A 13,197-nucleotide genomic window follows, 5' to 3' on the forward strand; every position below is an offset into this window, starting at 1 on the left:
TGTATTAGGTGGGATTCCTCTGTGAGTAACTTTCTCTCATACACTATTTAGTTTTTAAGACTAAATAAAAAAGAATAAGTCCTTTATTATTTCTCTTAATTCATTAGTTTTCAAAGTAGTGAGATAGTGCTCTAGCAAGCTTCAAGAGTCACCAAGGAGGTGCGTGCGTGTGTGTGTGTGTGTGTGTGTGTGTGTGTGTGTGTGATGATTAATCATGTTATATTCATATTTATATACTTACCCATATTGTGGTCAATATTTGTTTTGATGCTCATATTGCCTCATTCCCTAATGGTACTCTCCTATTCTTGTGATAGGACTCATTAGGCTTTCATAGTTTCCTTACTTTATTTAATGAAATGGCCCAGGTTCATCTTTCAGATTTCTTGTCTCAGACCTACACTCAGCGATTATTCTCAAGACCTCTGGTTTCTTTTACTGACTATAATCTGGACAGTAGCTGTACCTACTACTGCTGGATTGTCATTGATCCAAAGACTTTGCAATGAAAGGGTGGGAGACACATTTTTATAAAATATATAATATTCTATATATAATAGGTTCAAAATAACACTACAAAATGCATTTTCAGAATTTATTTGACTCTTGGATTATATTTTCCAAAAGATACATAGTCCAATTACTAGTTTTGAAAGTCACTGAAAACAGTCATATACCCTTTTCACAGTTATGCCATTATTTAATAGTTATTTAGGTTCAATTGTTTTGGTTGGCTTCCAATTTTAGAAAAATGCTTTTTATTTTTTAAATTTAATTTTGGTTTTAAATGACACAAAAATTTACATGGTCCAAGATCAAAACTACATAGTAAGGTACATTCACACCTGCCTTCATCTTATAGGTAACCATTTTTAATATAATATCTTTGTATCTTCTATTATTTGTGTATGTGTATTTAGTCACATTGTTCTAGACCCTGTTTTATTAAATGTATTCTGAGGATCAGATGATATTCACATATAAATAATTTGCTCACTTTTCATTCATAATTTCTTCAACCAACCCCCTAATGATAAGTGTCTCATTTGTTTCCAGTTTTCGGTTTTATTCCAAATAATCCATCAACCACAGCATATAGCATTTTCATTGTTTTATTGTTATACCTTTGGGATACATTTTTAAAAGAAAGATTGTTCAAGAAAAGCACAAACATACTTATACTTTTGCCAGATCAGGGACATACTTTTAAATATTACTCTTGCCAAGAAAATGTAGGAATTTAAAAAAAGATCTTGTTGTTACAGAGAAAGAAAAAACTGTTTAAATGAAATTATCATATTTATCAGCAATATTTTATTAGTGGAATTTAAATTATTAAATGTATGCATTGTCTCTGATATAATATAAATACAGTACAAAAATTTTAACAACATATGCTGAGTGGGGATGGATGGATAGATGAACAGAGAGAATTTTCCCCCTCCGAGGAGAACATTTCTGATATAATTAATGTACTAGCTTTTTAATTCAGTCAAAAACATTACTTTATTATCTTTTAAATGACACAACAGAAATGGAAGTAAGTTAGCAGGATCTTCATAATAGCATTTGTAACATTTTTTGAAGTATTGGTAAATCTTCAAATTTGTCTCCTTGGGCCTAAAATATAATCTAATTTTTAAATACAAAATTAAATATATTTGCTGGTCCTTTTTATGATCCTATATGTTAAAAAATATGATTATATTGTCTCATGTTTTTCAGTCACAATCATCTTCTGTCATCAGGGAGAGCAACCCCAAGAACTGAGTGAGTCGTATTTGCTTTTATATCTTATGCACAGCAAGAATTCAACCTCATAAACAAGTAGTTGAATAGCATATTTAAAACAATAGATTCACATTTGAATAGCAGCTACTTATGTATTAAAAAATACACAAATAAAAAATGTAACATGTAAGAACCGGTGGGTAAATCACTAATGGTTCGCTTGCCTGTGTTACCATGTTGTCCTTCAGATATAACCATAAGGACATTCACAAGATGACATCCAGAAAAAAAAAAAAGAAGAAGCTGGTTAAAACTGCTTCTTAATTTTCAGTCTTCTATTGGCAAAGAGAAGTCTTGGCATCTTCTTGTTCTTTTCCTTCTTCAAGGCTAAGATCAACAAAATAAAAATAGACATCATATGTCCCCAGTCTGTAGACTCATTGTAAATCACCATTTCTGACATGCTTACAAACCCACCTCGTCTTACTTTTAACGAGTATAAAGTCAGGTTTACTCACCATCCACTAAGTTAATAACATTCTACCTTTAAAATATCAGGACACAGCTACTGCCTACTGTAGTTAGCCTGTGTAAGCATTTAGACAAAACTGATCAGTACTGAAGTGCTATGTACGTAGAAGTAGTCTAGAAATGGCAATATGCTATTAGTAAAATGGGTACATAAAATAATTTTATGAATTATGTATAAAGTTAGTTTAAAAACTGAATAAGAAAAAACCCCAAAACGTTACCTTTTACACAAGTACGTTTGCAGTCCTTCAAGTTGACAAAATTATTGTCATTCCCTCCACAGCCAGTATAGGTGAAGGCCTCACAGGCTTTGTGTCTTGGGTTAAAATAATAGCGAGTGACATTAGCAGAACACAGTCCCTCATCTTTTGGGCTGTAGCAAAATGCTGGAGCTTAATGGAAAAGAAAATAAAATTAGAAATGCAGTAATACTGGAAATAATAAGCTGTGCTGATTACTAAAGTAAGTGAAGACCATCTAATCCCATAGAAGCTTCTTTCTGAATCCAAAATATTATACTAAGCCATTTAAAAAGTGTGCCTTACATTTCAAACACATAGTTTGTTCATTATAAATTCTTATGGAGTAGATAGAATTTCAAGCTATATCCTTGTATCATTTGAATGTGTAGAGAAATTAAACCCCCAAATCATGTATGGTCAGGTAAAAATGAGCTATGTTTCAAGAGAAATATGTGACATGCTTTGGCACACTCTTTTGTGTTGGTAGTCTTATTTTCAATGTTTCTATCAGCTCTTCTTCCATTATTAATCAAGAATACATATATCTAATTCCCAGGTAGCCACTGGAACACTTACATTTACATAAACAATTTAAGAGAACACCAGCAACAAGCAACTCCTCATTAATTCAAGATTTTGCATACTCAACACAGTATAGCTACAGAGGTTTATCAGAGACCGCCAAAGCAAATTTTCCTTGTTTGTTGAACTTCTCTATGTGTACATGTCTCTGCTGTGCCTACGGAAAATGCCTGGACTGTCTCTACAAACACTGCCCACTACCCAAGTAACCCATCATTTTAGGGATTGCATGGGGTATGTAGGTAAAACATGGGGAAGAGAGATCAATTTGTGCTACAATATGTAATTACTAAAGAACACAGAAATCTAATGAAAAAGTTTAGAAAACTTCAGGTTTCACCAGCTTAAGTCTCTCTCTGTCTCACACTATCTCATATATATACCTGATTTCATACATGTGATTCATCAATGAACACTGTAGTTTTTTTTTATGTGCAAGTTAAATAGATGAGAAATAGTTCTAAAGAAACAATGCAAAAGAGGAAGTAAACGCTTGAATCAGAGCTTCGTCACTTTCCAGCCCTGAGAACTTGGCAAGTTATTAAACTTCTAGCTCGCACTCTCACAAATTCATGCAAACCAGCTTAATTTCATATCAATTATTAATGTTTTCACCCTAAAGTCTAAATAAAGAAATGAAGTACAGACACCACAAAGAGAGTATTTACCTCTCTTTGGCGCACAGAAGTCCATACATGAAGCTTTATCTGGGAACCGGTTCTCATTGCTGTGACACCCACCAGATATGAACTTTTCACAGGTCATAGAACTTAGATTGAAGAAATACTGTTCTCTGAGCTCCCCACACTGCTTCTTATTCACTTTTAACCGGCAAATTTTGGGAACTTCTAGGAAAATGAGGGCATAAAACAATGTTAGTCAAAAATCAGCCTTCTTACTCTTCCTTTAAAACTTAACTGTATTTTCAGAAGCCACTGGTGGTGGCCAGGGGTAGAGTGGTGATGGGGGTGGGAGGCATGATATTTAGTGCTGGGCTAGTAAACGCCCAAAAGATTGCCCATTAGTCCAGCAGCAACAAGATTTTGTATCCTTGGATCCAGCATTCCGCAGATGCAACCAACCCAGAGAGAAAATATTCAGGAAAAAATAATTCCTGAAAGTTCATTAAAAAAAGAAAACACAAAAAAACAAAGCTTGAATTTGTCCTATGCTGGTAGGGAATCTAGAGATAAATTAAAGTATAAGGGAGAATGTGCACAGGTTATATGCAAATGCTATGGATTTTGGCATCGGAGAGTTGGGGTCTTGGAACCAGTCACCACAGACACTGAGAGACAACTCTATTCAGCTTTTGATTTTAACAGTGTCTCCAGACCTGATTCAGCTATGATAAATTTTTCATGCTTACTGGAAAGATTCTTCTCCCAGAGTGTTCTGATTGTTTCAATGTATGAAATTAATCAAACTTATTCATAGGAATACACATTTTTCCCTGGCTCAGTTCCTTTAACAGCTGAGCCCCGTGTTCTATTACAGGCCTTCACAGAGACAGTAAACATAATTAAAATAAAATTGCAAACAGCATTGTGAATCTCTATATTTTTTATATCTCTATACCAACCCAAGATGTCTTTGGGTATCAAGGGACAAAAGTAAGGTTATAATTAGCTAAATTCAAACGTTAATAACAAAATCCACTGAAAGTATTTCAGATCGCTACACAGTGGACAAGAGGAAAATGCACTCTCAAGGTGGCATAAAAACCATAGGTTTAGAACTAATGATAAATACAGACAGGCACTTATGTTGCACCTAATGCATGACACTCTTGCATCCTTATGCCTTAGGTGAAATCTTTCCGGAGTCTGCACACACACTGAATTATGATAAATGCCAGTTAAGGGACAGGAAATGTTTGTCGTTGGAAGTTTCATGATCACTTTTAGTCAACTGAAAAGCAATAAGCCTAACTTAGTATCCGAGAAAATCAAGGATGAAACTTACTATAGAAAATGGGATGTGAAAAATAAGCTCATTTCCCACTTAGCCCTTCTCTGCCTCAGCACTGGAGTTCTGGGAGTGGGAGCCAGCACTTACTCTCAATCTTCCAGCATGCTTCGTTGCAGGCCTCCAAAGTTTCAAAATTGTTGGCATTGCCCTCGCAGCCTCCGTACATGAATTCGCGGCAGCTCTGCGTGTACCTGTCGTAGTAGTAACTGGGGATCCGCGCCCGGCAGGGCCCGTCGTCCAGGGGCAGGAGGCAGATCTCCGCGTTATTTCCTACAGGAGGGGTAGGAGAACCAGAGGCAGAGGAGGAGGTCAGCCGCATCTCGGTGGAGGGAGGGCTTCCCCCGGGGTGGTGAGGGTGGGGAGGTTTGTCCCAGCAGCTTCCCAGCCCAGCAGAAGGGCCTTACAGAGACAGAAAGTGCAAACTTGCGGTGCACGACAGGAATTAGGGGGAAGGAGGGCGGAGAGAGCGGGTGCAGGGGGTCCGCGGAACCCCTGCCGCCTGGCCAGGGCGAAAAGGGGTCCCCTGAGCGCGGGTTGGTGGGGTACCTGGCGGCGCCTGCGGGGCATCACCCAGCGCAGTTCCCACGAGGAGCAGCGACAGAAGCATCAGCCAGAGGGGGCGAACCGAGTCCATGGTGTCCGGATTCAGACGGTGCCGGCGAGAGGACGGGAGGAGGGGGCACAGCGTCCAACCTCCAAGCGGTCTGGATTCCAGCGCGGTGGGTGCCGCTGCTTTTGTAGGGTTAGCGGCCCTCAGAGACGGGACAGGGCGGAGCGCGCCTTCCTGGAGCCTGGAGGGGAGGCTGATTCATGCCCCGTGAGCTCTGTGACCCGGCCGCCTCCCTGCGCTGGAAAGTGTGTGCGGGGGAGAGGAATTCCCCGCCAAGCTGAACCTGGCCCCAGACTTTCTCCCGTGGCTCTTCGGGGATGACCCAGATGAAGCATTGTGTCAGAGATGGGAAGTCGACAAGCTTGAGGGAAATGACCTGGGTGTGATTGCACAAGGTTCCAACTTGCAGCATCACGCAGAGGCCTGAATCCACACTTGGAAAGCACAAAGTCCGTGTCTTTGGCAGGTAGAAAGTGTGAAACTCCTAGGGCCCAAGGAAGCGGGGCTTATTACATTAGATCCTTTAATTAGATTAGAAATGTAAGCATATGCGTATCTATTTACCTTTAGACATAGATATGGGCTTCCCTGGTGGCTCAGATGGTAAAGAATCTCCCTGCAGTGAGGAGTCCCAGGTTCAATCCCTGGGTAGGGAAGATCCCTTGGATAATGGAATAGCAACCCACTCTATTCTTGCCTGGAGAATTCCATGGACAAAGGAGCCTGGCAGGCTTCAGTCTGAGCGACTAACACTTTCAACCACAGATTTCAGTAGAGGTCTAATATACATTTCATGGGCTCATAATTTTGGCAATTATATATTCCTTTGTAATCACCACTCCAATCCAGAATTAGAACATTTTCATCACCCCAGAACATTCTCTTATACCCTTTCCCAGTCCATCCTTCAACCCGAGGCCAGGGACAATAGCTCTTCTGATCAGCATAAATTAGATTTCCCTGTTCTAAATCTCATGCAAACAGAATCATAAAATCTGTACTGTTTTGTACTTCACTTTACTGGTTTTAAGACACACATATGCTTGTGTAGGGGCTTTCCCTCGTGGCTCAAATGGTAAAGAATCTGCCTGCAATGTGGGAGATCCAGGTTCAATCCCTGGATTGGGAAGATCCCCTAAAGAAGGGAATGGCAACCCACTCCAGTATTCTTGCCTGGAGAACCCCACGGACAGAGGAGCCTGGCGAGTCACAGTCCATGGGGTCCCAAAGAGTCGGACACGACTGAGCGACTAACACACACATTCACATGCTGTCTTAGAGTGTGCTCCTTGTAAATGTTGAGTAGTCTCGCAATGTATGAGTATACAGTGAATGTCCTATTACTGAACATTTGTATTATTTCTAGTTTAGGGCTACTGCTATGAATAAAGCTGCTTTGTGTATGCAAACAACTTTTATTACTCTCGAATAAAATATTTTAAAATGTTAGAAACTGCCAATCAGTTTTCCAAAATAATTCTCCACCCCTATCAGCCATGTGTTTGAGTCATAACTGTGTTTTTGGACCCGGAACAGGAAAATCCAAAGAGCAGTAGCCTTGGGGGATGTGGCGATTAGGTCCTGAAGCTTTGACCAAATCAGCTGCTTCCCATACATTTCTCAGGGTCAGTTTGTCTATTACCATTCATTGGTACTTTGACATAATAGTGTGAGCCTAGTCTTTGGTTTATACAAAACAAATGATCTACCCTGGGATTTTATATGAAATGTTAAGGATATTTTTGGAGAATATTTTAATGGGCTCTCTTGATGACTGTGTCTTTCCTTCCTCCACCTTTTCCTCTTGCTCTATTTAATATTCTTAAGAAAGTAACTATTCCTGGCTTCTTCTGAAGATACTGAAGGGAGTTTACAAGAGTTCTTTCCAGTTTCGGAAAATCTCTCTGCTCAAGGTGAGTTAGTAATCTGGGATATTTCCACATATAATGCCTAGGGCCAGTTTTCCGTTTTCCTGGTGTCATGGCAAAGAACTATATTCCTAGGAAAACTAGCCTGGTCTGGAAATACTCTGTGTCTCTTATACTGTCAGATTGCTAGATATCTGTGGTTAAGAGTGACAGGGTTATAAGGATAAAGGTTGAACAACCAGTTTGCCAGGAAGGAAAGATGAAACGGGGGAGGGGTGTGTTGGGTTGAATATTTTACTGATTTCCGTGGCGTAAATGCTCCCAGTTATGGCTGATTCCAAACCACCAGAGTTGGGAATGGATGAATACAGTCGCGTTCACCAGAGCCAATGTGAGCTAGCTCCAGCAAGTCAAACACTGAGGCAGCCAGTTGGTTTTGGAAAGATATACTCCTCTGAGAATCAGATTAGATCTTCCCAATACCTCCCAAATACTAATAGGGGAGGGAAATTTCACCAGACATTTAGCCAGGATCATGTTGAGATAATCACTTCATGGCAAATAGATGGGGAAGCAATGGAAACAGTGACAGACTATTTTCTTGGGCTCCAAAATCACCGCAGATGGTGACTGCAGCCATGAAATTAAAAGATGCTTGCTCCTTGGAAGTAAAGCTATGACAAACCTAGACAGAGTATTAAGAAGCAGAGACAGTACTTTGCTGATAAAGGTCCATATGGTTTTTTCCTGTGGTCACGTATGGATGTGAGAGTTGGACCATAAAGAAGACTGAGCACCGAAAAATTGATGCTTTTGAACTGTAGTGTTGGAGAAGACTCTTGAGAGTCCCTTGGCCTGCAGGGAGATCAAACCAGTAAATTCTAAAATAAATCAATCCTGAATATCATTGGAAAGACTGATGCTAAAGCTGAAGGTCCAATACTTTGGCCACCTGATGGGAAAAGCCGACTCATTAGAAAAAGACCCTAATACTGGGGAAAAATTGAAGGCAGGAGAAGAAGGGGATGACAGAGGATGAGAAGGTTGGATGGCATCACTAACTCAATGGACATGAGTTTGAGCAAGCTTTGGGAGATGGTGAAGGACAGGGAAGCCTGGCTTGCTGCAGTCCTTGGGGTCACAAAGAGTCAGACACGACTGAGTGGCTGAACAACAACAACAATGTTGAGAAGAAAAGCTAATTCAACTTCAAAGGTAACCTATTTCCATTCTTCTGAATCTGTTTAAATATGTCTCCCAAATGGACTAAAAACAGATTCAAGGATTGAGACTGAGACATAATTACCATTCAGCATTGACTATTGTCATTTCTGTTCTTTGTTCTCAGCTGCTAGCAGTTTGTGATCAGTTTTTGCTTCATGTATTAATAGAAACAGTAATATTTTGAATTAGGGCAGATTATTTTGGGGAATTTCACGGTGCAGTGGGAAAGCAGACTTGGGAGTCGGAGGGTACCTGGATTTTCTTTCTTCCTTCTTTGGAAAAATTACATAAACTCTTAGAGCCTCAGTTTTCTTACCTGTGAAATGGATATACTAACTGTCCCTTATAAGTGTGCTGTGAGGATTTGACTCAGACAGTAAAGAATCTGCCTTCAAGTAGGAGACCCAAGTTCGATCCCTGCAGTGGGAAGATCCCCTGCAGAAGGGAATAGCTAACCATTCCAGTATTCTTGCCTGGGAAATCACATGGACTGAGGAGCCTGGCGAGCTACAGTCCATGGGGTTGCGACTAAACACATACACACACATGCTGAATATAAGATGCGTTCCAACTTCAGAGATAATATAAGAGAAAAGGAGTGTCTTAGAATTGACGAAATACACAGTTCTTAAGGGATTAGTCCCAGGTCTGGAAAATCCCCTGGAGGAGGGCATGGCAGCCACTCCAGTATTCTTGCCTGGAGAATCCCATGGACAGAGGACCTAGTGGGCTATGGTCCATGAGGTTTCAGAGTCAGACACGATTAAGCGACTAACACACACACACACACACACACACACACACACACACGTGAGAATTAAAAGGAAAGCACCTAGCAACTCAGAGAGATGCGCTTCAGCTCCTCACACACAGGCACGGAATCCACTAGAGTCACCCCGTGTCCCAGTTCCCACTGAAAGCCTTGGCACAGCATTTTAAGATGGAGCATGAACCACAATTGAGAAGCAGAGCACCGCGATTGAGCCTGCAGCACTGCAGCCCGTGACTTGGCTCCCATCAGATTTCCTCTTTGGCTGAGCTCAGAGGTCACCTCTCCACTTCAGAAGGTGTCACACGGTCAGATATTGCTTTGTGAGGAGCTCTTCTGGGGAGGTGAGCTTCAGGGCTCTCTCAGCCCCAGCAGGCACTCACTGCCCTCCGGCCTGCTGTGTAAGAGATGGAGGGGCACGAGGGCAAGACCAGACCTGTCACCCCTTTGAGGTACAGAGGCTATGGGCGCAGGCTGCAGTCTGTGCACAGAGGTGCTCTAGACATGTCCATTTCCTCCCTTGTTGTTTTCTAGTCTCTCAGTTGTGTCCTACTCTTTTGCAACCCCATGGACAGCAGCCCTCCAGGCTCCTCTGTTGTCCATGGGATTTCCCAGCCAGGGATACTACAGTGGGTTGCCATTTCCTTCTCCAGGGGGTCTTCCTGACCCAGGGATCGCACCCACACCTCTGCATCTCCAGCATTGGCAGGTGGATTCTTTACTGCTGAGCCACCTGAGAAGTCCAGTTTCCTCCGTTGCTCTGTCCCAAATACAGCGTGTCTCTAACAGCTCTGTGACCACTGCGCAGGGACAGGGAAGGACAACTGAACACGTTGGGGGAGTTAGGAGTGTGAAATTGTCAATCCAGGTAATCAGGAAGAGCATTACCCCTCAGTTGCAAAACCCTTGAGTATTTCTATATCCCTGAAAAAAAGATCTTTTCCAATATAAGAGGAAGCTAAAATTCCTGGGACTACTTTAAGTTGCTGAATTTATTTTTAGGACCATGTGGAAAGGAGCTATGTGACCACTACAATCAGCCTCCATACGGATGTCATAGTACTTCTATCTCCTTAAACCTGTGTCTAGGCCAAAAGATTAGCACAGCACAGCTGAGGAACAGAATTCCTTTATCCGAGTCAACAGGAAGTGCAAGGCAGGAGGGAACTGGGAAAAACAGTCACCCAGATTGATTTGTCATTGCCAGACCAAGCAACAGCTCTAATGGCGCAGCTAAAGACAGAGGGGCTCAAAATAGCTTAGAGATCTGTAAAATAAGGCATGGAATTCTTACATTCTCATAGTGCGTGTATGAATGCTCAGTCGTGTCCAACTCAACTGAGCTGACAAATACAGTCCTAGGGACTGGAGCCCACCAGGCTCTTCTCTCCATAGGATTCTCCAGGCAAGAATCCTGGAGTGGGTTGCCATGCCCTCCTCCAGGGGATCTTCCTGACCCAGGGGTCGAACTCAGGTCTCCTGCATTGCAGGTAGGTTCTTTACCACTGAGAAACCTTTGAAGTCCCCATTCTTATAGAATGAATGCTGAAAAGAACTGTCAATACCATCTGTCCCAGTATTGTTATTTTACCTTTATGAGTTGAGGCCTAGAAAGATAAAATGGCTGGTCATGTTCACTTGCCTTCGTTGTTGGCAGAGCTGAGCCTAGAACCCACATTCCTGATACTTAATCAGCCCTGGATTCTTTCTGACATAACCAGACCGAGGCTCTTTCCACTGTGTCAGGACCTTAGAGTATTTGCTGCTTCATTTCTCAGTCATGTCCAACTCTTTGCAACCCCATGGTCTGATCCTCTGTCCAGAACACTGGAGTGGGTTGCCATGACCTCCTGCAGGGGATCTTCCAAACCCGGGGATCGACAGGTCTCCTGCTTTGCAGGCAGATTCTTTACCATCTGAGCCCCCAGGGAAGCCCGTAGAGTATTTAGTGTTCATGTAAATACCAGAATGGGAGCACACATACACTCCTGTGAGTTCAGGAGCAGCATTTTGTATGTCAGATCCTTGCCTCTGTTCTTTTCCACACCCTCCCCGACCTTGGCCCCATAACAAGTGGATGTGAAGTTGTTTTGGAACACAGTTGCTTCTAGAATTCCCAAGTCCTGAGCATTCTGTTCTATCCTCTGAGAGCCCTACAGACTTCAAAGGTGACCATGACTTTAACGAATGGATTGAAGCAGATGGTCTTCCTCTCTGTCAGATACCCGAGGGAGTGGTGGCCTGTCTAACTTTTGAGTGAATGAGGAGAATTAATTTAACCCAGTGATTTGGGGATGCATATCATAACATAACATCACCGCTTAAGGAGTTACATTGCTGCTGCTGCTAAATCGCTTCAGTCGTGTCCGACTCTGTGCAACCCCATAAACGGCAGCCCACCAGGCTCCTCCGTCCCTGGGATTCTCCAGGCAAGAATACTGGAGTGGGTTGCCATTTCCTTCTCCAAGTTCCATTGATAACTCATCAATAAAGAAAGTTGTTGCTGCTCATTAGTTTAGCCCTGTTAAAATAAAATCTGAAATGAGTCCAGCTGGCACTAACAACGAGTTTGCACATCTGCAAAAAAGGGCAGCTAATCTCTTCTGAGTGAGTCAGTAGTCACGAGAGTTTTGTGAAAGTTTAGACTGTTCCTTCACCAGCTAGACATTCTTCTAGTGGGTTGGGCCTTGGAGGAAATGTTTGCTCTATCGCACCCTCTGTCGGACACAGAGTGCATTTATCATTGTTACATAATAAGGTGGAGTCACTTAAAAGCATGAGACATTCCCTATGCCTAATTTTATTATTCTCCTTCTCCCTAAGCAGAACAAGATAATGAAGTATATTGTGTGTCTTTTACCGTGGTCATTCTTTCATTCACCTATTTTAAAAATAAGCAGATTAAATATTTACAATGTGTGCAATTTTGTGCCTTTGTGTACATTTGGGATACAAAGATGATAAACACACTAGGTATCTCATGACAAAATAGGGTAGACAGATAAACACTCTGTGACCCAGCTGCAATATAGTGTTCTTAGTACAATATTAAAAATCTGTACAAGGTTCTATGGGACCATGGAGGAAGAAATCAAAACTTAAGCAAGAGCTCAATTCACAATAAAAACCAATCCAGGTCAATATATCTCATATTGCGTCTTCCGTGTCTGTGGGACACAGGCTCTTTTCTTCACCAGCTAGTTGCTTTGGTTGGTTCTTCTAGGAGCTGGGGTTATAGCAAAGCATTACCCTCCTCAAGAAGGCAGGATTTCAGAACCCTCCTTTCTCTTCTTCCTAAATGTATGTTCCATCAAATGTCATGCCTACTCGGGATGCAGACCATCTTTTTTCTCATTCAGGTTGCTGGACATTTAACTGTGTAGGGCACCAAGAAGGTTGGGACAGATTTTGAATTATTTTACCCGAGTTTTTAGCATTGTGCAGCTTCACCATCTACCGGGATTCTAGCTGAGGTTACCAATCCACTAGAAAGAGCGGCAGGTTAAGAATGAGGGAAGGAAGGCCAAATTTCCCTGAACTCTTGTATACCACGTGGGATCCTCGATAAATGTTTGTTCAGAGTTTGCATTGTACTTTGCACTCATTAGCTCGTTAAATGCCCCCACAATAACCACTTGAGGAAGATGCTTTTTTCTCCCCACTCTGCAA

General features: G+C 41.8%; 1 protein-coding gene across 1 annotated transcript; it reads right to left on the reverse strand.

The window, feature by feature from the left end:
• Positions 1-1,096: 1,096 nt before the first annotated feature.
• On the reverse strand, positions 1,097-5,830 carry TFPI2 (tissue factor pathway inhibitor 2). Its single transcript, XM_052638805.1, has 5 exons — positions 5,604-5,830; positions 5,145-5,327; positions 3,755-3,934; positions 2,484-2,654; positions 1,097-2,118 (listed from the first exon to the last, which is right to left on the reverse strand). Exons 1-5 carry the CDS (start codon positions 5,689-5,691, stop codon positions 2,039-2,041), a joined length of 702 nt encoding a protein of 233 aa, XP_052494765.1. The 5' UTR covers positions 5,692-5,830; the 3' UTR covers positions 1,097-2,038.
• Positions 5,831-13,197: the final 7,367 nt, after the last annotated feature.

Source organism: Budorcas taxicolor, chromosome 4 (genome assembly GCF_023091745.1).
Source record: "Budorcas taxicolor isolate Tak-1 chromosome 4, Takin1.1, whole genome shotgun sequence".
NCBI classification, from domain to species: domain Eukaryota; kingdom Metazoa; phylum Chordata; class Mammalia; order Artiodactyla; family Bovidae; genus Budorcas; species Budorcas taxicolor.

Bases quoted from the DNA above. Each gene is read 5' to 3' on its own strand.
- TFPI2 (XM_052638805.1), bottom strand. From the start codon at position 5,691: ATGGACTCGGTTCGCCCCCTCTGGCTGATGCTTCTGTCGCTGCTCCTC. The intron at 2,655-3,754 runs GTAAATACTCTC...TTTTCCATTAAG, and splicing joins CTTCTGTGCGCCAAAGAGAG to CTCCAGCATTTTGCTACAGC. The intron at 2,119-2,483 runs GTAACGTTTTGG...TGTTGATCTTAG, and splicing joins CAAACGTACTTGTGTAAAAG to CCTTGAAGAAGGAAAAGAAC.